The sequence below is a fragment of the Chiloscyllium plagiosum genome, unplaced genomic scaffold, assembly GCF_037043375.1.
Source record: "Chiloscyllium plagiosum isolate Xiang-an unplaced genomic scaffold, Cpla_swu_hap1 HiC_scaffold_9, whole genome shotgun sequence".
Classification (NCBI taxonomy): Eukaryota; Metazoa; Chordata; class Chondrichthyes; order Orectolobiformes; family Hemiscylliidae; genus Chiloscyllium; species Chiloscyllium plagiosum.
In genome coordinates, this window is record NW_028270147.1 from 58,553,008 (window position 1) to 58,574,946 (window position 21,939).

A 21,939-nucleotide genomic window follows, 5' to 3' on the forward strand; every position below is an offset into this window, starting at 1 on the left:
CAGTGAGCAGAGAGATCTGAGTGAACCTTGTGTTGGTGGATGAATGGCATCATCCACCATGATGCCATGGTTATCTGCATCTGATGGCTCCTCTCAAGGCACAGCTGATGGTGATTGCAACTCCTCTGCCCTTCTGTAAGTTACACTAGAGCCTCTGAAGGCCATGGTGACAGAGGATGCTCTTTTCATAGTGCAGGAATCTCCCTCAATGCCTCTCACAACCTCAGGTGAGAAGGGGATCCCTATCAATGTCATCCAGTTCAAATGAGCATTAGAGTCAGCAGTATGCTTGACAGAGATCGATGGAGTACTGTGGCTCAGAACTTCAGGTGGGTGGGGAAAAGGATTGAAGAAGAGGAGCAAACCTTTTAAGCACAGAAGGGTCGTCATGATATGGATCTATATCTTGTGTGGTGTTGTTCAACTATAATAAGAACAGTATTGGTCCCTACCAGATATTTGCATTATACTTACATATGTGTGTGGGAGACAGGAAGAGGGAGAAAGAGAGCAAATGTGAGTGAGAGTTGGGTAGGATAGGGGGAGGTGTTCTCTGGAATCTTCTTGAGCCATAGATGTCTATGACACAAATGTTGAAGTGGATGACACTCCAGAAAGTGTACTCCTCAGGCTCTTCTATGGTGCTGACCAAGAGTCTCAATGTGACTTCCCAGAGATACTTCACAAAGCCTGTGACAAGATACTGAAAACACCTCAGGGCCAAAGTGCCTTTGTCACCAGTGCACCAAGATGTTGTTGCTCTTCCACATAAGCTGTGGTTCCTTTAGATCCTAGAGCACAGGAATGGCCCTTTGGCCCACAATGCTAAACATGACGCCAAATGAAACTAATCCCTTCTGCCTGCCTTTGGTCCATGTCTTTCCATTCCTTGCATATTCATATGCTTATCTAAATGCCCGTTAAATACCCTTAATGTATCATAACCACCACTCCCGGCAGTGCATTCCAAACTTCTACCACTGTAAAAAACTTGCTCCTCACCTCTCCTTTGAACTTTTCTCCTCTCACCTTAATTGCATCCTCCCTTGTATTAGACATTCCAACTGTGGGAAAATGATTCTGACCGTCAACCCTAACTATGCATCAACCCTATCTCAACATTATGGACTTCTAGCTAATTTTCCCTCAGCCTCTGCCACTCAAGAGAAAACAATCTGAAATTTTTTAGCCTCTAGTTATAGCTCATATCCTCTAACCCAGGCAGCATCTTGGTAAACCTCTTTTGCGTTCTCTCTAAAGCCTCCATATCCTTCTGTAATGTGGTGATCAGAATTGATTGCAATACTCTAAGTGTGGCCTAACTAAAGTCTTATTAAGCTGCAACATGACATCTGACTTTTGTGTACAATTCTTCAACCAATAAAGGCAAGCATGTCATATGCCTTCTTTACCATCCTACCGATTTGTGTGGCCACTTTCAGGGACCTATGGACTTGAACCCCAAGATCCTTCTGTACATCAATGCTGTTCAGTGTCCTGCCATTAACTGTTTACTTTTCCTTAATATTTGATCTCTCAAAGTGCAGCACCTCACACATACATGGATTAAACTCCATCTGCCAATTCTCGGCCCATATCTGCAACTAATCTCTATCCAGCTGTATCATTTGACAACCTTCTAAGTTATCCATAACACCACTGATCTTTGTATTGTCTGCAAATATACTAACACACCTCTCTATATTTTCATCTAAGCAATTATGTATATCACTAACAGTAGAGGTCCCAGTATGGATCCTTGCTGAACACCACTAGTCATAGACCTCCAACCTGACAAACACCCTTCCACCACTACACACTGTCTTCTATGGCAAGCTAATTCTGAATCCACACAACCAAGTCACCGTGGATCCCATGCATCTTTATCTTCTGGATGAGCCTAACATTAGGGACCTCATCAAAAGCCTAACCAAAGTCTACATAAACAACATTACCCTCATCAATCTCCTTCATCCCCCTCTTGGAAAATTCAGTCAAGTTAGTAAGACATGAACTGCCCTTCACAAAGCCATATTGACTGTCTCTAATCATGTCATGATTTTCTAAATGTACATAAATCCTATCCCTAAGAATTCTCTCCAATAGCTTCCCAACCACCAATGTGAGACTCACCAGTCTATAGTTTTCTGTATTATCGCTATTTTCCTTCTTGAACAGAGGAACAACATTAGCCATTCGCTAGTCTTCCAGATCTTCTCTAGTAGCTAGCAAGGATATAAAGATTGCGGTCAAGGCCCCGGCAATCTTATCTCTTGCCTCCCTCAGTAACCTGGGCTAGATACCATCGGGCCCTGGGGACTTATCTACTTTAATGCTGTTCAAGAGATCCAACTTCTTTCTTGATCTCAAAATGTGTTAGCATCCTCCATGCAAATCTCACTATCTTCCATATCCTTCTCCTAGGTGAATACCAACCCAAGTACTCATTTAGGATCTCACCCACATCCTTTGCTTCCAAGGTCAAGATTCCTCCTTTATCCTTAAGTGGCCCTACCTTCTCCTTAATCCTCTTGTTTTTAATGTATCTATTGAATGCCTTGGAATTCTCTTGAACCCTACTTGCTAAGGTCATTTCATGGCCCTTTCTTACTCTCCTAATTCCCTGCTTTCCTTATATTCTTCACAGGCACTGGCTGATTTCAGCTTCCTAAACCTTACATATGATTCTTTTTTCCTTTTGACTAAATTCACAACTTCCCTCATTATCCAAGGGTTCCTTACCTTGCCATCCTTGTCATTCCTCCTTTGCTGGAACATTCCGGTCTTGAACTCTTGTCAGGTCTTTAAACAATTCCCACATATCAAATGTGGAATTGCCAGATAACAGCTCCTCCCAATTAACACTCCCTAGCTCCTAATGCTGATGTAATTTGCCTTCTCCCAATTATGTAACTTCCCGCAAGTTCCTGACCTATCCTTGTTCATAGCTATCTTAACACTTACGGAGTTATGATCATTGTTTCCAAAATGCTTTCTCACTGAAAGGTCAGTCTCCTGATCAGGCTCATTAGTCAATACAATTTCCATTATGGGCCCTCGTCTGGTTGGACTATCCACATACTGTTTTAAGAAACCCTCTTGGATGCACCTAACAAATTCTGCACAGTCTAGGCCTCTTGCTGTAAAGGAGTCCCAGTCAATATTGGAGAAGTTAAAGTCACCGACTATGACAATGCTGTTCTTGATGCATCTTTCCATACTTGATCCTTAATCCCTTGGTGGCTGTTGGGGACCTATAGTATAATTCTATCAGTGTGATTGCACTGGTCTTATTTTTGAGCTCTCTCCATTTTGCCTCAGTGGATGAGCCCTCCAATATGTCTTCTCTAAGTGCAGATGTAATATTCTCCCTGATTAGGAATGCAACTCCTCCACCTCTTTTACCTGCCTCTCTATCTCATCTAAAAAAAACAAAACCCTAGAATGTTGAGCAGCCTTTCTCTCGGTCAAATCTCTCTAATGGCCACAACACCATAGTCCCATTTGCTGATCCAGGCAATAAGCTCATCTACCTTATCTATAATACGTCTTGCATTAAAATAAACACACTTCAGCCGATTAGTACCATTGTGTTCATTTACCTATCTCTCTCCGTCCTTTCTTTCTGATTTAATGATCCTAACATCTGCTTTCCCTGCAATCCCTCTGCTTGCTGATCTGCTGCTCTGGTTCCCAGTTCAGCAAGTTGCAAATGCATCATGTCTTCCTCTCCTGTCTTCCCAAGCCACAAAACAACAAGACTGTACAGAACACAACAACCAGAGTGATTCAAGCTGATACAGTCCCTACACCAGTCCAGACTCAGTAACTTGATTTCATTAGACTCATGGTCCTCTCAGTATTGATTCCTGTGAAACCATGTTTGGCAATTTATTCCTCCTCCACAGGGATTTGTGGATTTCTGATGGGTGTCATAAGCCATTTGGAGATAGTGAGGACTGCAGATGCTGGAGAATTCAGAGTTAATAAAGGGTGGAGCTGGAAGAAGCACAGCAGGTCAGGCAGCATCTGAGGGGCAAGAGAATCAAAGTTTTGGGCATAACCCTTCATCAGGACTCAATTAACAGAAGTACCAAGCTGACCTATAGGTGCTTTAATTGCAATACAATCATTCTGCATTTTCCCCAAAACTGACTCAGATTGGCTGTCCTCATCTGCTATAAACGTAACAGTAATTTCCTGTAAAAAAAAACATACTATCATGACTTTTATGCAGTCATGGCAAAAATTGGGACATTTGACAAAGCTCCCCAGCAGACAAAGAGCAGTATTCTGAAATTCAGGGGTAATGGGCCATAGTCACCTTGCTATCAATTGGCATTGGTTGCCCTTTGATACAGTTTGATGCTGTTTCCTCACCAATTATCTTATATAATTAAGTGGATGAGAAGGGTAAGAGTTAAAAGGAACTTAAGGGGCAACCTTTTCACACAGAGGGTGGTGCATATATGGAATGAGCTGCCAGAGGAAGTTATGGAGGCTAGTATAATTAGAACATTTAAAAGGCATCTGGATGGGTATATGAATAGGAAGGGTTTAGAGGGATATGGGCCACGTGCTGATAAATGGGACTAGATTAATTTAGGATATTTGGTCAGCATGGATGAATTGGACCGAATGATGTGTTTCCGTGCTGCACATCTCTTTGACTCTGATTGCTGTCCTTGTGCTCCAACTACTTGAGAGAGAAAGAGGCATAGTGAGTATAATCTGACAGCAGGGATGGTGGCACCTCCTTAGCCTTCATTGATCTTTAGCCCTTTCAGCATTCTCAAATCTGATCCCAGATGTAACGTTGCTGTCTCAGGACAGCTGGACTCCTCTTCTGCCTCCTTCTCCTCATAGGAGGAGTAGCCTTCTAGATGATACCTATTTGGTTCAATATGCATTTTTGTGCTGCTGCCAAACCTCTTCATAGCCTCCTTTGACAGAGACTTCTGTAAGTTTAGAACCTTTCAACATTAACAAAGTGTGTGCCAAAGGACTACATAAGTAATGTAAATTACAACTAGAAAGGTGTACTACAGAATGCTGCAACCTAAGCAGTAGGCTTTGACCTCTATGCTTTGCCAAGTTGTTGCAGGCCTTTGCTCACCCGAAAGTAGAGTGATTTGCACTTCCCCCATTCCAAAAGTACACTAATTACAGAACTGTAGAGATTGCCTACAACTTCATTCAATTATCAAATTATTTACTGAACTTTTAATTTTTAACTGGGAGTGAGCAGGCTTCCAGCTTTTGGGTCTATTCATCCACAATAATTTCAAAGCTATGCACCGGGATGATGAAAATACCTCTCCAAGAAATCATGATTTAGAGATGCCGCTATTGGACTGGAGTGTACATAGTTAAAAATCACACAACACCAGGTTATTGTCCAATAGGTTTAATTGGAAGTACTTGCCTTCAGGGTGCTGCTCCTTCATCAGGCCACAACCACCCGATGAAGGGGCAGCATGTGGGGTTTGATTCTTAAAAAAAAAAATCATCTTCAACTTGGTAAATCAAAGCAAATTGAGGAGCCTAATGGTTCTGACTAGCAGTATACCTAAAAAGATGGCAAAGGTCACAGGGTTTCGATGTAACTGAATAATATACACACACTGTCCCCAAGGAATTTATCACTTTTAAAATTTGTCCTACTCATGAGAAATTTCACAGTACACAGATGACATTAAATTTGGAAGTATTGTGAATTGTGAGGGGAATATTGATTGATGACATAGACGAAGTGGTGGAGTGGGTGGACTCATGGCAAATTGACGGGAGGTTTGACAAAGGTTTACAAAATTATGAGAGGTCTGGAAAGAGTAGATAGGAGAAACTGCTTGCCTTGGCAGAAGGGTTAACAACCAGAGAACTTCAATTTAAGCTGAATGACCAGAGACCTAAAGCACATGAGGAAAAATTGTTTTATTGAGTGAGTGATTAGAATCTGAATTGCGTGAGATGAAATTGTGGAGGAGGCAGATTCAACTGTGGTTTTCAAAGGGAAAATCTGAAGAAAGAAAAGTTTCAGGGCTATGGATTTGACTGATAGGCTCTTGCTGAGTTTTGGCATGGACATTATAGGCCGAATAGGTTCCTTCTGTGCTGTAAGCATTCTATGAATCTATAATTCTGTGTATATTGAACATGGATTAAGTTTTAACAATGAAAAAGAAATAACACACAAAGGTTTCTGAGATCTCTGGAAATACTGCAATCACCCATTTCTTTTCTATGCCTCCAAATTTTTCATTTGCATAAATCTCCCGCATTGAATGTGGCAGTCATTAATTAACCTTAGTGTATTAATGTCCCCAAATCTTAAAAACGCAGGAACATATTCTCAACCCTCTAATTAACACGAAGGGTAACTCAGAGGATATCTTCCATTTTTATGTTTTGACTGGCATGAGAGTTTGGAGTTTAATTTGTGCTTGTTTTTGAGTTACATTGCAGCTTACATTTACTTGTAAGTTAAAAGCAAATTATTGCAGATGCTGGAATCTGAAACCAAAAGAGAAAATGCTGGAAAATCTCAGCAGGTCTGGCAGCATCTGTAAGGAGAGAAAATAACTGACGTTTTGAGTCTAACTGACCCTTTGTCAAAGCTTTGACAAAGGGTCAGTTAGACTTGGAACATCAGCTCTTTTCTCTCCTTACAGATGCTGCCAAACCTGCTGAGATTTTCCAGCATTTTCTCTTTTGGTACTTGTAAGTTAACCCTAGCTCAAGTTTAAGAAATTACAGAAGATGTTAATTGAAGATGTCACCTACACATTTCTTTTAACAATTAAAACTGTCCCAACTCAAAAGACAATCTTCAGTGTTTAGGTGAATTTACCACCTTTATAGTGTAAGCAGATGCAAATCCATACAATACACCAGCTATCACTGTGCCATACGTCTGTGGAGTTTCCTTGTGCTTCACATTCATTGAAGTATCAATGACTACCCACTACCAATTCTTATTCATTTACATTCACCAAATATTGGTAATGTTTAATATGAAAAACTCACCCTTTGATATATCATGCATTGGGACAAAGGGTTGTTGATAGAATTCCACTTAAATATTGCATTGAAACACCATTGTGCCATTTATAGGAGAAAACTGCTTTTAGGCTGTGTCTAACCAACACTTCTAATACATAAAATAGAGCAAAAAGCAATAACTGAGAGATATTCAAGATTGAGGATTTTCCAAATTAATAACATCTGTTTTGTGGGCAAGTAGCTGGATTTCTACTCACATTAACTCCTGCCCAATTTTCTGTCAGGACATCTTTGGTAGACTGTGAATGTCTCTGATGTAAAATGGGTTAGTGTAATTAAGTGAGGCAGTTGTGATATGATAACATGATGCATCCAATTTTGTGTCATTATCCCATGCTGTACAATCACATTAAAAAAAACAATGTTGTTAAGGGCAAGAAACAAATATTAATGTCTTGACAGATACTTTAGAAGGATCCACTGAAATCTTATTTCATAAATAACTTTGATGTTGCAATCTGTGTCAGTTTCTTGTGCTCATGCTTTTACTCTGGGAGATAACACTTGTAATTTTGATGTCAAGCTGATTAAATACTTTAATACCATGATGAATAGGTGGTTCTAAGTGGCTGGTTCCTCCTGCCTTCCTGATATGGTAAAGCTATTAAACATCATGAGTGGGTATACACCAAACACTAGAATTAGCTTTGACTGCTCTGGCAATTTCATTCTTCTTTTTTCTTTCTGATTGTAAGGCTGGATTTAAACTGCATCTTCGATTCTAAATATTAGTGCCGTAGTGTATGACACAGGATCAGTTAGCTCAGTTGGCTGATTTGTGATGCAGAGTGACACCAACTGCATGGGTTTGATTCCCACATCAGCTGAGGTTACCATGAAGGACTCTCCTCCTCAAACTCGGCCTCTCTGGAAACATGTTGACCTTCAGGTTAAAACCACTACCCGTCATCTCTCTCTAATGGGAGAGTAGCCCTATGACCTGGTTTTGACGATGAATACTTTATCTTTAATGTTAGACACTATCCAATTAGTTAACCTTTCATTATTACTCACGTCTTTTTCCACATCATACACTCATCATCTGCAACTGAGAGAGCAGTTTCTGTCAGTGCTTTGGAATGCTACTTCAACACTAATAGCTATTTAGGTGATTAATGTTAACTTGGTAACTTGAATGACTTGGCTTTTTCCACAACCCTGAAACAGCCAACTGAAATAAGAAATGCATAGTTTAAGGAACTGAGAACAAGAATGTGTATTCTATAGACAGGGACACATACTGATCAACGGTGTCCTCTATTAACTTTATTTTATAATATATTTTCAACAGCTAGTACTGCAAGTTCACAAACTGGCTTCATGCAAGTAGTTATACAGCTTTTGTCAAGACAGTGATTATATTAAAATAGTGATATGAAATGTATGAGTGACAGGATACGAACTTTCTTTTAATGTTCATATGACATAGTCAGAGGAAGCTGCTATAAAATCATATACATTTCTGATGATTTTCCATGTATTTTAACTGAATTTCTATAAAGTCAAGATTTTGCATTACCTGTTATCACTTAAATTTAATACTTTCAGTTTCTGCATCTGTCCAATTTCTTCAGGCAACCGTTCCAGTTTGTTTGATCGTAAAGACATGACAGTTACATTTTTACAACTTCCGATCTGTATTAAAAAGATATCAGCAAGAGATCACATTATAATACTTTCATCAATTGCTTTCTGAGTTCTGTTTCCATACATACTATAGAGGGTACAAAAATATTTCAGTATTAGCTGTAGATTAGGAAGTGGGAGAGAAGTATGTAGTATAATTACAAGCAAAGTGATAGAACTGCAGGCTGACAAGCATTCAGAGCCAGATGGACTTCATCCTGGGGTGCCAAGATAGGTAGGAAAGTATGTTATGAAGACAACACAGGAGGTTGTAGGTGAATATTTATGGGTTGAGTGAGTGGGTGAAAATCTGGCAGTTGAAGTTTAATGTGTTAAAACGTGGAAGTTGTTCACTTTGCCAGGAAGAATGAAAAAAAGAGGGCATTATTTAAATGGTAAATGGTTGCAAAATTCATAAGTGCAGAGGTCTTTGGGTGTTCCAATGGATGAATCACAAAATGCTTGTATGCAAGTAAGTGGTATACCTGCATACAAGCATTTTGTGACTCATCCACTGGAAAACCCAAGACCTCTGCACTTTTGAATTTCGTAATCATTCACCAATTAAATAATGCTCTGTTTTTTCATTCTTCCTGGCAAAGTGAACAACTTTCATGTTTTTACACATTAAACTTCAACTGCCAGATTTTCACCCACTCACTCAACCCATATATATTCACCTGTAACATCCTGTGTTGTCTTCATAACATACTTTCCATTGGGAGAAAAGTTGCAGATAGAGTCACACAGATGGGTTAACTACAGGAAAGGTAAGAGAGGTAGGCAGGTAGTGTAGGAGTCTTCTGTGGCTATCCCCATTTCAAACAAGCACGCTGTTTTGGAAAATGTAGGGGGTGATGGATTCTCAGGGGAATGTAGCATGAACAGCCAAGTTTCACGTATCGAGATTGGCTCTAATGCAATGAGGGGTATATCAGGTTCTAAGAGATCAATTGTGTTAGGTTACTCTCCAATCCGAGGCACAGATGGACGTTTCTGTGGTCAGCAGTGAAAAATCAGAATAATATGTTGTGTCCCTGGTGCCAGAATCAAGGATGTCTCAGAGAGGGTGCAGAATGTTCTCAAGGGGAAGAGGGCCCAGCAGGAGGTCATTGTCCACATTGGAATCAATGACATAGGAAGGTAAAAGAATGAGATTTGAAGGGGCAGGAATTTAAAAAGGAGGTCCTCGAGAGTAGTAATATCTGGATTACTCCTGGTGCTACAAGCTAGTGAGGGTAGGAATAGAAGGATAGAGCAGATGAATGTATGGCTGAGGAGCTGATGTATGAGAGAAGGGCTCACATTTTGGGATCATTGGAATCTCTTCTGGGGTAGAAGTGGCCTGTACAATAAGGACGGATTGCACTGGAATTGGAAGGGGGCTAATATGTTGGCAAGGAGATTTGCGACAGCTGCTTGGGAGAATTTAAACTATTAATGTGGGGCGAGGTGGTGGGACCCAGGGAGATAGTGAGGAGAGAGATCAATCTGAGACTGGTACAGTTGAAAAAAGAAGTGAGTCAAACAGTCAGGGCAGGCAGGGACAAAGCAGAGAATGAGGTAAGACTGACAAATTAAACTGCATTTATTTCAATGCAAGAGGCCTAACAGGGAAGGCAGATGAACTCAGGGCATGGTTAGGAACATGGGACTGGAATATCATAACAATTACAGAAATGTGGCTCAGGGATGGACAGGACTGGCAGCTTAATGTTCCAGGATACAAATGCTAATGCTACCAGAAGGACAGAAAGGGAAGCAAGAGAGGAAGGGGCAGGTGTTTTTGATAAGGGATAGCATTACAGCTGTACTGAGGGGGGATATGCCCGGAAATACATCCAGGGAAGTTATTTGGGTTGAACTGAGAAATAAGAAAGGAATGATCACATTATTGGGATTTTATTATGGACCCCCTAATAGTCAGCGGGAAATTGAGAAACAAATTTGAAAGGGGATCTCAGTCATTTGTAAGAATAATAGGGTGGTTATGGTTGGGGATTTGAAATTCCCAAAAATAGACTGGGACTGCCATAGTGTTAAGGGTTTAGTTGGAGAGGAATTTGTTAAGTGTGTGCAAGAAAATTTTATGATTCAGTATGTGGATGTACCTACTATAGAAGGTGCAAAACTTGACCTACTTTTGGGTAATAAGGCAGGATAGGTGACTGAGGTGTCGGGGGGAGCACTTTGGGGCCAGCGAACATAATTCTATTAGTTTTTAAATAGTGATGGAAAAGGATAGACCAGATGCAAAACTTGCAGTTCTAAATTGGAGGAAGGCCAATTTTGACGGTATTAGGCAAGAACTTTCAAAAGCTGATTGGAGACAGAAGATCGCAGGTAAAGGAACGGCTAGAAAGTGGAAAGCCTTCAGAAATGAGATAACGAGAATCCAGTCACAGCATATACCTGTTAGGGTGAAAGGAAAGGCTGGTAGGTGAAGGGAATGCTGGATGACTAAAGAAATTGAGGGTTTGGTTAAGAAAAAGAAGGAAGCATATGTCAGGTGTAGTCAGATCGAGTGAATCCTTAGAAGAGTTATAAAGGCAGTAGGAGTATACTTAAGAGGGCAATCAGGAGGGTAAAAAGGGGACAAGAGATAGCTTTGGCAAGTAGAATTAAGGAGAATCCTAAGGGTTTTTACGAATACATTAAGGACAAAAGAGTAACGGAGAAAATACGGCCCGTCAAAGATCAGCAAGGCGGCCTTTGTGTGGAGCCACAGGAGAAGGGGGAGAGATTAAACAAGCATTCTGCATCAGTGTTTACAGTGGAAAAGGACATGGAAGATATAGAATGTGGTGAAATAGATGGTGATATCCTGAACAATGTCCATATTAGAAAGGAGGAAGTGCTGGATGTCTTAAAATGCACAAAAGTGGATAAATCCCCAGAACCTGATCAGGTGTACCCTAGAACTCTGTGGGAAGCTAGGGAAGTGATTGCTGGGCCCCTTGCTGAGATATCTGTATCATGGATAGTCACAGGTGAGGTGAGTTGGCTAACGTGATGCCATTTTTTCAGAAAGGTGGTAAGGACAAGCCAGGGTACTATAGACCAGTGAGCCTGACGTTGGTGGTGGGCAAATTGTTGGAGGGAATCCTGAGGGACAAGATGTACATGTATTTGGAAAGGCAAGGATTGAGTGAGCTTTGAGAAGATTTATAGCTCAGGTTGAGGTTTTGGATGTAGGTTTGCTCGCTGAGCTTGAAGGTTCATTTCCAGATGTTTCATCACCCTACTAGGTAACATCTTCAGTGGGTTTCTTTGGATTGGTGATGTCATTTTCTGTGGTGATATTATTTCTTGTGGTGAAGTCACTTCCTGTTCCTTTTCTCAGGGGCTGGTAGATGGGGTCTATCTATCAACAAGCACATTGCGTTAGACCATGGGAGACTGATTAGCAAGGTTAGATCTTGTGGAATACAGGGAGAACTAGCCCTTTGGATACAGAACAGGCTCAAAGGTTGAAGACAGAGGGTGGTGGTGGAGGGTTGTTTTTCAGACTGGAGGCCTGTGACCAGTGGAGTGTCACAAGGATCGGTGCTGGGTGCACTACTTTTCATCATTTACATAAATGATTTGGACGTGAGCACAGGAGATACAGTTAGTACGTTTGCAGATTATACTAAAATTGGAGGTGTAGTGGATAATGAAGAAGATTACCTCAGATTACAATGGGATCTTGATCAGATGAGCCAATGGGCTGCGGAGTGGCAGATAGAGTTTAATTTAGATAAATGCGAGGTGCTGCATTTTGGCAAAGCAAATCAGAGCAGGACTTAATGGTAAGGTCCTAGGGAGTGTTGCTGAACAAAGAGACCTTGAAGTGCAGGTCCATAGCACCTTGAAAGTAAGTCACAGGTAGATAGGATAGTGAAGAAGGTATTTGGTATGCTTTCCTTTATTGGTCAGAGTATTGAGTACAGGAGTTGGGAGGTCAGTATAGGACATTGGTTAGGCCACTTTTGGAATATTGCATGCAATTCTGGTCTCCTTCCTATCGGAAAGATGTTGTGAAAGGGTTCAGAAAAGATTTACAAGGATGTTGCCAGGGTTGGAGGATTTGAGCTATAGGGGGAGGCTGAACAGGCTGGGGCTGTTTTCCCTGGAGCGTCAAAGGCTGAGGAGTGACCTTATAAATGTGTATAAAATCATGAGAGCATGGGTAGAATAAATAAACAAGGTCTTTTCCCTGGGGTGGCTGAGTCCAGAATTAGAGGGCATAGGGTTAGGGTGAGAGGGGAAAGATATAAAAGAGACCTTAGAGGCATCTGAATGGGTATATGAATAGGAAGGATTTGGAGGGATATGAGCTAGGTGCTGGCAGGTGGGACTAGATTTGGGTTTGGATATTTGGTCAGCATGGAGGAGTTGGACCAAAGTCTTTGTTTCTGTGCTATACAGCTCTAAGTCTCTGTGACTCTAAGACAACCAGTGATGCTATCTTTTATTGCAAGCAGAATTGAACATAAAAGTAAAATGCTCTGATTTAGTTACACAATGCATTAGTGAGAACATGTTTCAAGTTTTTTTCCTCTTAGACAGTTATGCTGCTTTGGAAATCTCTGCCCAGAAGATGGTGGAGTTAAGGACATTGAATATTTTTAAGGCAAAGGTAGATAGATTCTTATTAGTTTGCAGAATCATAAGTTCTCAGAGGTAGATGCAAATGTGAAATTTGGAACAGAAACAGATCAGCTGTGATCTTATTGAATCATGAAGTAATCTTGAGGGCTGAATGGTCTACATTGGCTCCTATTTTGTATTGTTACAACACGGAGGCGAACCTTATCTGTTAATTAAACCAAACACCCAGAAAAGGTCACCTCGCCTCTTAATCTGTTAAAATATGAGTGACAGAGAACTCCTAAATTCCACTAGTTAAAGAAAATAACATAAATTTATTTTCTAAATCTAAAAGTGAACATTAAACAAAAAGGTATTCCCAAATCTAAGCCCCCCTTCTCTTAACTGCCTGCTATCTGACTCTGGCTCGAAACAATATTCTGTTCCAATAAGTCACTTATTAACATTACATTAACTTAGTCTCAAAACCATACATTTTTGTGGTCTGCTATCTTCAACTTTCCTGCTGCTGATATCCCTGGGTCGCCTTCTTTCTTTTTACTGCAAGTACATTTCACATAAAAAGGTACCTTAGATAGAGAGTGTTTTCTAATTTCTTTGAGAGCAACATGTTAGATGGGCAAATTCGATCTCCAACAGTTTTTCTCTCTATATGGCAGTTGCTCTCTTTTTTTTTGCTCAGCTCAGAACCTTTTCTCCCTTTCTTTCTCCTCTAACATAGCTCTTCTTTTCCTTTTTTTATCTTCTAACTCCATTCGCATCAATTGCAACTTAAGTTTCTCTAACTTTACTTCACTTGTCTGTTTCTCTGATACACGTCAGAACTTGATCAACTCCATTACAATTTCAGCTTTCCTTTTGCTCCTGGTTCGACCCAATTCGAACCCATTTGCTAATTCTAAAAGTATCTCCTTCCCCTGTCTTTCTAAACTTTCTTGTAAAATTTGGGAAGCGTCTTCAAACCCCAATTTGTTATGTTCACACATAAAGTATAACAGCAATTGGAATATTATTTTTTTCCTAAATCATCACTTCACTATTTTAAAATCACAATTATAATCACAACTTGATGGTAATCATTCATATAGATATCTCCATAATTATAATTATCCAGATAAAATTGCTTTTCATTAATCAGCATCAGATTTAAATTTATGAAAGTCAGAGATTCATGCATTTATTTATTGACATTTACAAACTCAAGCTTGACATAAAATCTTCATTGTTAACATCTGTACTAATAATGTAACTCAGGAACCATCCAATTACTCACCACAGAATTCTTAGACTCTGACCTGATCTTACAGCCACAGTATTTCTTTGCCTGATCCATTTCACTTTCTGGTTAATGGTAATATCCAGGATGTTGAAAGCGGTGTATTCAGTGATGGTGATGCCATTAAATATCAAGTAGTGATATTGCATTCTTTCCTGCTGAATTGGAGATGCCTGTGTTGGACTGGGGTGTACAAAGTTAAAAATCACACAACACTATAACCTGGTGTTATGTGATTTTTAACTTTCTTGCTGAAGATACTCTTAGCAAAACACTTGTGCGGCTTGAATATTATTCGCCACTTACCAGCCCAATGTTGTTCAGATCTGAATGTTGTTCAGATCTTAATGCATTTGGACATGAATAGCTTCAAAATTTGAGATGTCACAAAAAGTGCTGAACATTGTACAGTCGGTGAACATTCCCACTTCGATCTTATGATGAATAAAGCAGCTAAAGATGGTTGGATTTAGGACTCTAAAGAAATCCTAGAGAGATATTCAATGACTGAGCTGATGGACATCCAACAAGCAAAAACATCTTCCTTTGTACTAGATATGACTCCAACTAGCAGAGAGTTTTCCCAGATTCTCACTGATTTGTTTAGCTAGAGAAATTTGTTGCCACGCACAGTTAAGTGCTACCTTGATGTCTAGGGCAGCCACTCTCACTTGCCTTCTTAGTGCAACAGTTTTATCCATGTTTGGATCAAGGCTGTTATGAAAACAGGAGCAGAGTGGGTTTTGCAGAATGGAAAGTAAGTGAAAATGAGCAGGCTACTTTCGATCAAATGTCATTTGATATCTGATTACACTGTTGATGATGCCTTCTATCACTTAGCTTATGATTGAGAGTAGACTGATGGGGCAAAGGTTGGTTGTATTGGATTGATCCTGCATTTTGTGTATAGTATATAGTCAAATTTCGACATTGCTGGACAAGTGTCAGTTTGGAAGAGTACTGGAACAGTTAGCTAGGGGCATTGCAGGTTCTGGGACACATTAATGTGAGAACATTGTTTGGTGTCATCACCTTTGTAGTATCCAATACCTTGAGCTTTTTCTTGATATCACATTGATGAGGCTGCAATTTCATGCCTGGGAGTTCAGGATGAGGCTGAAATGAGCTGTTCATAGAGTCATAGAGATATCAGCACAGAAACAGATCCTTCAGCTTAACTCATCCATGTCGAGCAGATATCCTACATAAATCTAATCCCATTTGCCCAAATCCCTCTGAACCCTTTCCATTCACATACCCATCCAGATGCCTTATAAATATTGTAATTGTACCAGTTCCTCCACCACTTCCTCTAGCAACTCATTACACACATGCACCACTGTCTGGTGAAAAGGTTGTCCCTTAGTTCCTTTTTAAATGCCTCCCGTCTCACCTTAAACGTATATCCTCTAGTTTTGGACTTCCCACCCTGGGAAAAAGACCTTGCCAATTTATCCTATCATGCCCTCATGATTTTATAAAACAGAAAAAAGTAAAGAGCCATGATTAATCTGCACAATTCAATTCAAAAGGCTCAATGAACCAGTTCTTTCCACACAGCTCTGGAAGAATTCTACTGTCTGACATCTGACACTACAAACCGACCGACTCCCACAGCTACCTGGACTACACCTCCTCCCACCCTGCCCACTGTAAAAACGCTATCCCATTCTCCCAATTCCTTCGACTCCGCCGCATCTGCTCCCAGGAGGACCAGTTCCAAAAACGCACAACCCAGATGGCCTCCTTCTTCAAGGACCGCAATTTCCCCTCCGACGTGGTCGACGATGCCCTCCACCGCATCTCTTCCACTTCCCGCTCCTCCGCCCTTGAGCCCCGCCCCTCCAACCACCACCAGGACAGAACCCCACTGGTCCTCACCTACCACCCCACCAATCTCCATGTACAGCGCATCATCCGCCGTCATTTCCACCACCTCCAAACGGACCCCACCACCAAGGATATATTTCCCTCCCCTCCCCTATCAGCATTCCGTAAAGACCACTCCCTCCGTGACTCCCTCGTCAGATCCACACCCCCCACCAACCCAACCTCCACTCCCGGCACCTTCCCCTGCAACCGCAGGAGGTGCAAGACTTGCGCCCACACCTCCCCCCTCACCTCCCTCCAAGGCCCCAAAGGAAACTTCCATATCCGCCACAGATTCACCTGCACCTCCACACACATCATCTATTGCATCCTCTGCGCCCGATGTGGCATCCTCTATATTGGGGAGACAGGCCGGCTACTTGCGGAACATTTCAGAGAACACCTCTGGGACACCCGGACCAACCAACCCAACCACCCTGTGGCTCAACATTTCAACTCCCCCTCCCACTCCACCAAGGATATGCAGGTCTTTGGACTCCTCCATCGCCAGACCACAACAAAACGACGGTTGGAGGAAGAGCGCCTCATCTTCCGCCTAGGAACCCTCCAACCACAAGGGATGAACTCGGATTTCAACAGTTTCCTCATTTCCCCTCCCCCCACCTTGTCTCAGTCAAATCCATCGAATTCAGCACCGCCTTCCTAACCTGCAATCTTCTTCCTGACCTCTCCGCCCCCACCCCAGTCTGACCTATCACCCTCACCTTGACCTCTCTCCACCTATCACATTTCCGACGCCCCTCCCCCAAGTCCCTCCTCCCTACCTTTTATCTTAGCCTGCTGGACAAACTTTCCTCATTCCTGAGGAAGGGCTTATGCACGAAACGTCGATTCTCCTGTTCCCTGGATGCTGCCTGACCTGCTGCGCTTTTCCAGCAACACATTTTCAGTTCTGTCTGACATCTGGCCCTTCTTGTCAAATGATGATTCTTCTCCTTATTAAAAATGTATATTCAATACCCAAGAATAAATTTGTTGCCAACTTTTCAAAAGGTTTAATTTTCTTATTTATAAAACTGATTCAAGGTGCTATGTAGTCCTTGTAAAAGTAGAGTGGCACTGAAGTCAAGGTTCCTTGAAAACCATAGAATCATACAGAACAGGAGGTAGCCACTCAGCATGTCTCTACAATTAATACTGCCTTTCCCTATTCATCCCCCCTCCCCCACCCAGAGCTCTGCAATATTTCATGTAACCAGTGAGGTAGCCTTGTAGGTTATAGAGATCCAGGTTCCTTTTAAGTTCATTGAGGATTTGTATATCAAGTGTTCATCTGAAAGTTATTCCTTAATCTACTTCCACAAGCCCCTTTCAAACAGTGCTTGTCAGTAGAGTTCACTTGGCCCAGTGGGAGTGGCTTTATCTCTGAGCTAGAAGGTCTGAGTTCAAGTCCCATCTATTCCAAAGGTGTGTCAGAACATGTCAGAATAGGTTGATTTAAAATATTTTTGTTAGCTGGTAGGACTTGCCAAAAACAAAGGATATTTGAGGCAATTCAAGTAGTTTAGTGAAAGACTGTCCCGTTAGTCATCTGCTGACCAGCTTGGGCTCCAATGATGCAGTATTTCATTAATGCAATGTAACAGTACAGGGATTCCTACAAGAAGTGTGTGGATGTCATTGCCTGCAAAGTCAAGTTGCTTGTCATTTCCTGTCTAGGCTCACCCAGGAATGGTCATATTCTGAGGCACTGTACTCGGCAGCAAATTCAAGCCATGAAGTACTAACAGCCCCAGCAAAGATGCAGAAAACTGACAGGAAAAGATGAGGAGAAATAGAAGAAAATGCTTGTGTGCAACCTTTAAAATTAAAGTTGAAAAACACACAACACCAGCTCATAATCCAACAGGTCTGTTTGGAAATACAAGCTTTTGGAGCACTGCTCCTTCATCAGGTAGTGAGTGGGGCAGGATCACAGGACACAGAATTTATAGTAAAAGATCAAAGTGTCATTCGCATCAATTGTATGTTCGGTAACTTAGGAGGTATAGTGAGTAAGTTTGTAGATGACACCAAAATTGGAGGTGTAGTGGACAGTGAAGAAGGTTACCTCAGAGTAGAATGGGATCTTGATCCAATGGGCCAATGGGCTGAGAAGTGGCAGATGGAGTTTAATTTAGATAAATGCTGCATTTTGGAAAAGCAAATCTTAGCAGGACCTATACACTTAATGGTAAGGTCCGAGGGAGTGTTGCTGAACGACGAGACCTTGGAGTGCAAATTCATAGTTCTTTGAAAGTAGAGTTGCAGGTGGATAGGATAGTGAAGAAGGCATTTGGTATGCTTTCCTTTTTTGGTTGGACTATTGAATATAGGAGTTGGGAGGTCATTTTGCAGCTATAGAGAACATTGGTTAGGCCACTTCTGGAATATTCTGGGCAGTTCTGGTCTCCTTCCTATCAGAAGGACGTCGTGAAACTTGAAAGGGTTCAGAAAAAATTTATAAGGATGTCCCCACGGTTGGAGGATATGAGCTGTTTTCCCTGGAGTATCAGAGGCTGAGGGGTGACCTTATAGAGGTTCATAAAATCATGAGGGGCATGGATAAGATAAATAGACAAGGCCTTTTCCCTGGGGTGGGGGAGTCCAGAACTAAAGGGCATAGGTTTAGAGTGAGAGGCGAAAGATATAAAAGAGACCTAAGGGGTAACATTTTCACGCAGAGGGTTGTACATGTATGGAATGAGCTGCCAGAGGAAGTGGTGGAGTCTGATATAATTGCAGCATTTAAAAGGCATCTGGATGGGTAGATGCATAAGAAGGGTTTAAAGGGGTATGGGCCAAGTGTTGGCAAATAGAACTAGATTAGATTAGGATATCTGATTGACATGGGCAAGTTGGACCAAAGAATCTGTTTCCATGCTGTACATCTCTGTGACTCTATGACTCTAATTCAACACTATTACCTCAACATCATGGCTAAAATTAAAGCAAATGCAAGTCCTCCATAAATAACTCTCATGTCAAATATATTCCACTCACTATCAAATACTTGGTTTACAGTTCAATCAAAAAAATGTTTGTTTTGCAAGTTTCATGTTTTGATAATTGCATTCACTAAAATTAAATAGTTTGGCTACCAAGCTGAGGAGGGAATGGGACAGCATAGCGGAAAAGGCAGTAGCATGGGACAGGGATAGAGTGCAGTGGGAAGGAGGTAGCAAGCTGAGGTGGAAATGTTGTGGTTCTGTTCGTCGAGCTGGGAATTTGTGTTGCAGACGTTTTGTCCCCTGTCTAGGTGACATCCTCGGTGCTTGGGAACCTCCTGTGAAGCGCTTCTGTGATCTTTCCTCCGGCATTTGTCGTGGTTTGAATCTGCCGCTTCCGGTTGTCAGTTCCAGCTGTCCGCTGCAGTGGCCGGTATATTGGGTCTAGGTTGATGTGCTTATTGATTGAATCTGTGGATGAGTGCCATGCCTCTAGGAATTCCCTGGCTGTTCTCTGTTTGGCTTGTCCTATAATAGTAGTGTTGTCCCATCGAATTCATGTGGAAATAGATGAGGCAAATGAGGGGAAGAAACAGGGGCCAAGCCTTGGGGAAATGTGTGGGGGAATGGGTGTAGAAAAAAGAGGGGGCGAGTTTTTTTTTGATGGCGCAGGGAAGAAAGAAAGAGAAGGAGGTTGGGCCATGCCTGTTGGGGTGGAAAAAGAGGCCAAGCCTGGGGCGAGGGTGGAAAAAGGGACCAAGCCTGAGGTGGGAGAAGGCCAAGCTGTTTGTGGCATGGGGTGTTGTGGGAGGAATTTGTTTTGGTAGGGAGCTTGGTAGAGGTGTTGGGAGAGGTCTGTGGTGAGGGGGCGTGGTGGATGGAGTCAGTTGTGGAGGGAGATGGTCCGTTGTTTGGGTAGGGAGTCTGTTGTGGCGATGGAGGGGTGGGGGAAATCTGGTGTTTGGTGGGGATGGGGTGAAGGAGGGGAGTCCATTATTGGATGAAGGGGAGAAATGGGATGTTTGTTGTTTGGGGGTTGGGAGTGGGGGAAAGTGGTTATTGGTTGAGGGAGGGGATGGGACAACTCAGCACTTCTGGCATAAGACTTTGAAATTCAAAAGCCTTGTCCTTTGCAATATTGTGGGCTTCCTACCATTGAGGACGGGAATAATTGTGGAGCAGCCTTCTCCGTTGAATTTAATTGTCCACTCCCATTCATGACTGGATGTGATAGGACGGTGGAGCTTAGATCTGATCTATTGGTTTTAGGATTAATTAGTTGACTTTATATTGGTTGGCATACAAATAGTCCTGTGTGGTAACTTTCTTGGGATGCCTTCCTGCATTCTTCACCAGACCTTGCTTGATTAACTGGCTTGATGGTAATGGAAGAGTTGAATACAATTCTGCTGCTGCTAACTTCATGGAGGCCCAGTCTTGCAAGAACTGTTTAAAATCTGTTTGTTCTAAAGTTTTAGTATGTCTGATATGGTGGAGGTACCCTCAATGTAAAGGTGAGACTTCATGTCCACAAGAACTGTGTGATGGTCACATGCTCTCACACAGCCATAGGCAGATGCAACTATGAAAGGTAAAGTGGTGAGGATGAGATTGAGTATGTCTTTTGTGATGATGCTGCATCTTTAATAGATTATATTGTCCTTGTTTTTTTTCAGAGGGGTCGTAACGGCAGAGTTGTTGATATGTCTGGGAATATCTACTTGAAAAAGCTTTAAGTGTATTGTTTAAAACACTTGTACAATAAAAAGGGAGTGGCCAGTTCTCCAGTTGAGTGCTTGGTTTGGTTTGGTTTTAGCAAGCTGTTTTGTTTGCAGCTGCTGGTCATGTTTTAGGTGGGAACCAGAGAAGCTGCTAGGGACCCAAAGGAGCAGTTCCATGCTGATCCACTGTCTCTGTCTGACAGCTCTTCTGTAAGAACCTTGTTTTATTTTACTTTTTTGCCAAGGGGGTGTTTATGGGGATATTGCAATATTTGGAACAGCATCATTAAGTTGCGTTTTCAGATAGGTTAAGTTATTCTAAATTTGGTTCTTTTTTTCGTGTTTCATTCAGTAGGGTGTGAATAAATTCTGTTCTGTTTAAAACTGAGTGGTTGGGCCAGTTGCATCACTCCTGGAATATCCACTTTACCACTGCTTCAAACAACTAGAAATGTTATGATCTGAGCTGCCTTCTTGAAATGTTTTGAGGGGGTCTGGTCTGGTCCATAAAAAGTTGGGAGCTCTTTGCGGGATTTGTTCTATAATTCTGATTTGGGATTAGGGTTGATGGACTCAAAGGCAGTCAGTGGTAGGTGTGGGTGTCTTTTGTTCTGGGTATTGAATTTGGTTGGTTTAAACAGTGCTTGGTGCTCTTCCGGTCACAAAGAGTTTTCTGGTGATAGTAGATGTGACTTTGGGGGCTTTACAAAAGGTGAACAAAGAAAAGCTGCTGGAATTGGCAGTCAAGCTGGAGCTGGAGCTGCCTCCTTCCACGAGGAAAGCAGAAGTAATTACAGCAATAGCTCAGCACTTAAATTTGCTCAAAACACCATCAGAATCTTTG

The 21,939-nt window shown here is 41.7% G+C and overlaps 1 protein-coding gene across 13 annotated transcripts in view; it reads right to left on the reverse strand.

Annotated features, from left to right (window-relative positions):
* lrrc7 (leucine rich repeat containing 7) overlaps positions 1-21,939 on the reverse strand; it is a 688,069-nt gene that overhangs the window by 135,561 nt on the left and 530,569 nt on the right. For all 13 annotated transcript variants that reach the window (XM_087990651.1, XM_087990652.1, XM_087990653.1 and 10 more), the window contains one exon: positions 8,582-8,697. In XM_087990651.1, coding sequence (XP_087846777.1) covers positions 8,582-8,697 — 116 coding nt within the window. The remainder of the gene's footprint in view (positions 1-8,581; positions 8,698-21,939) is intronic.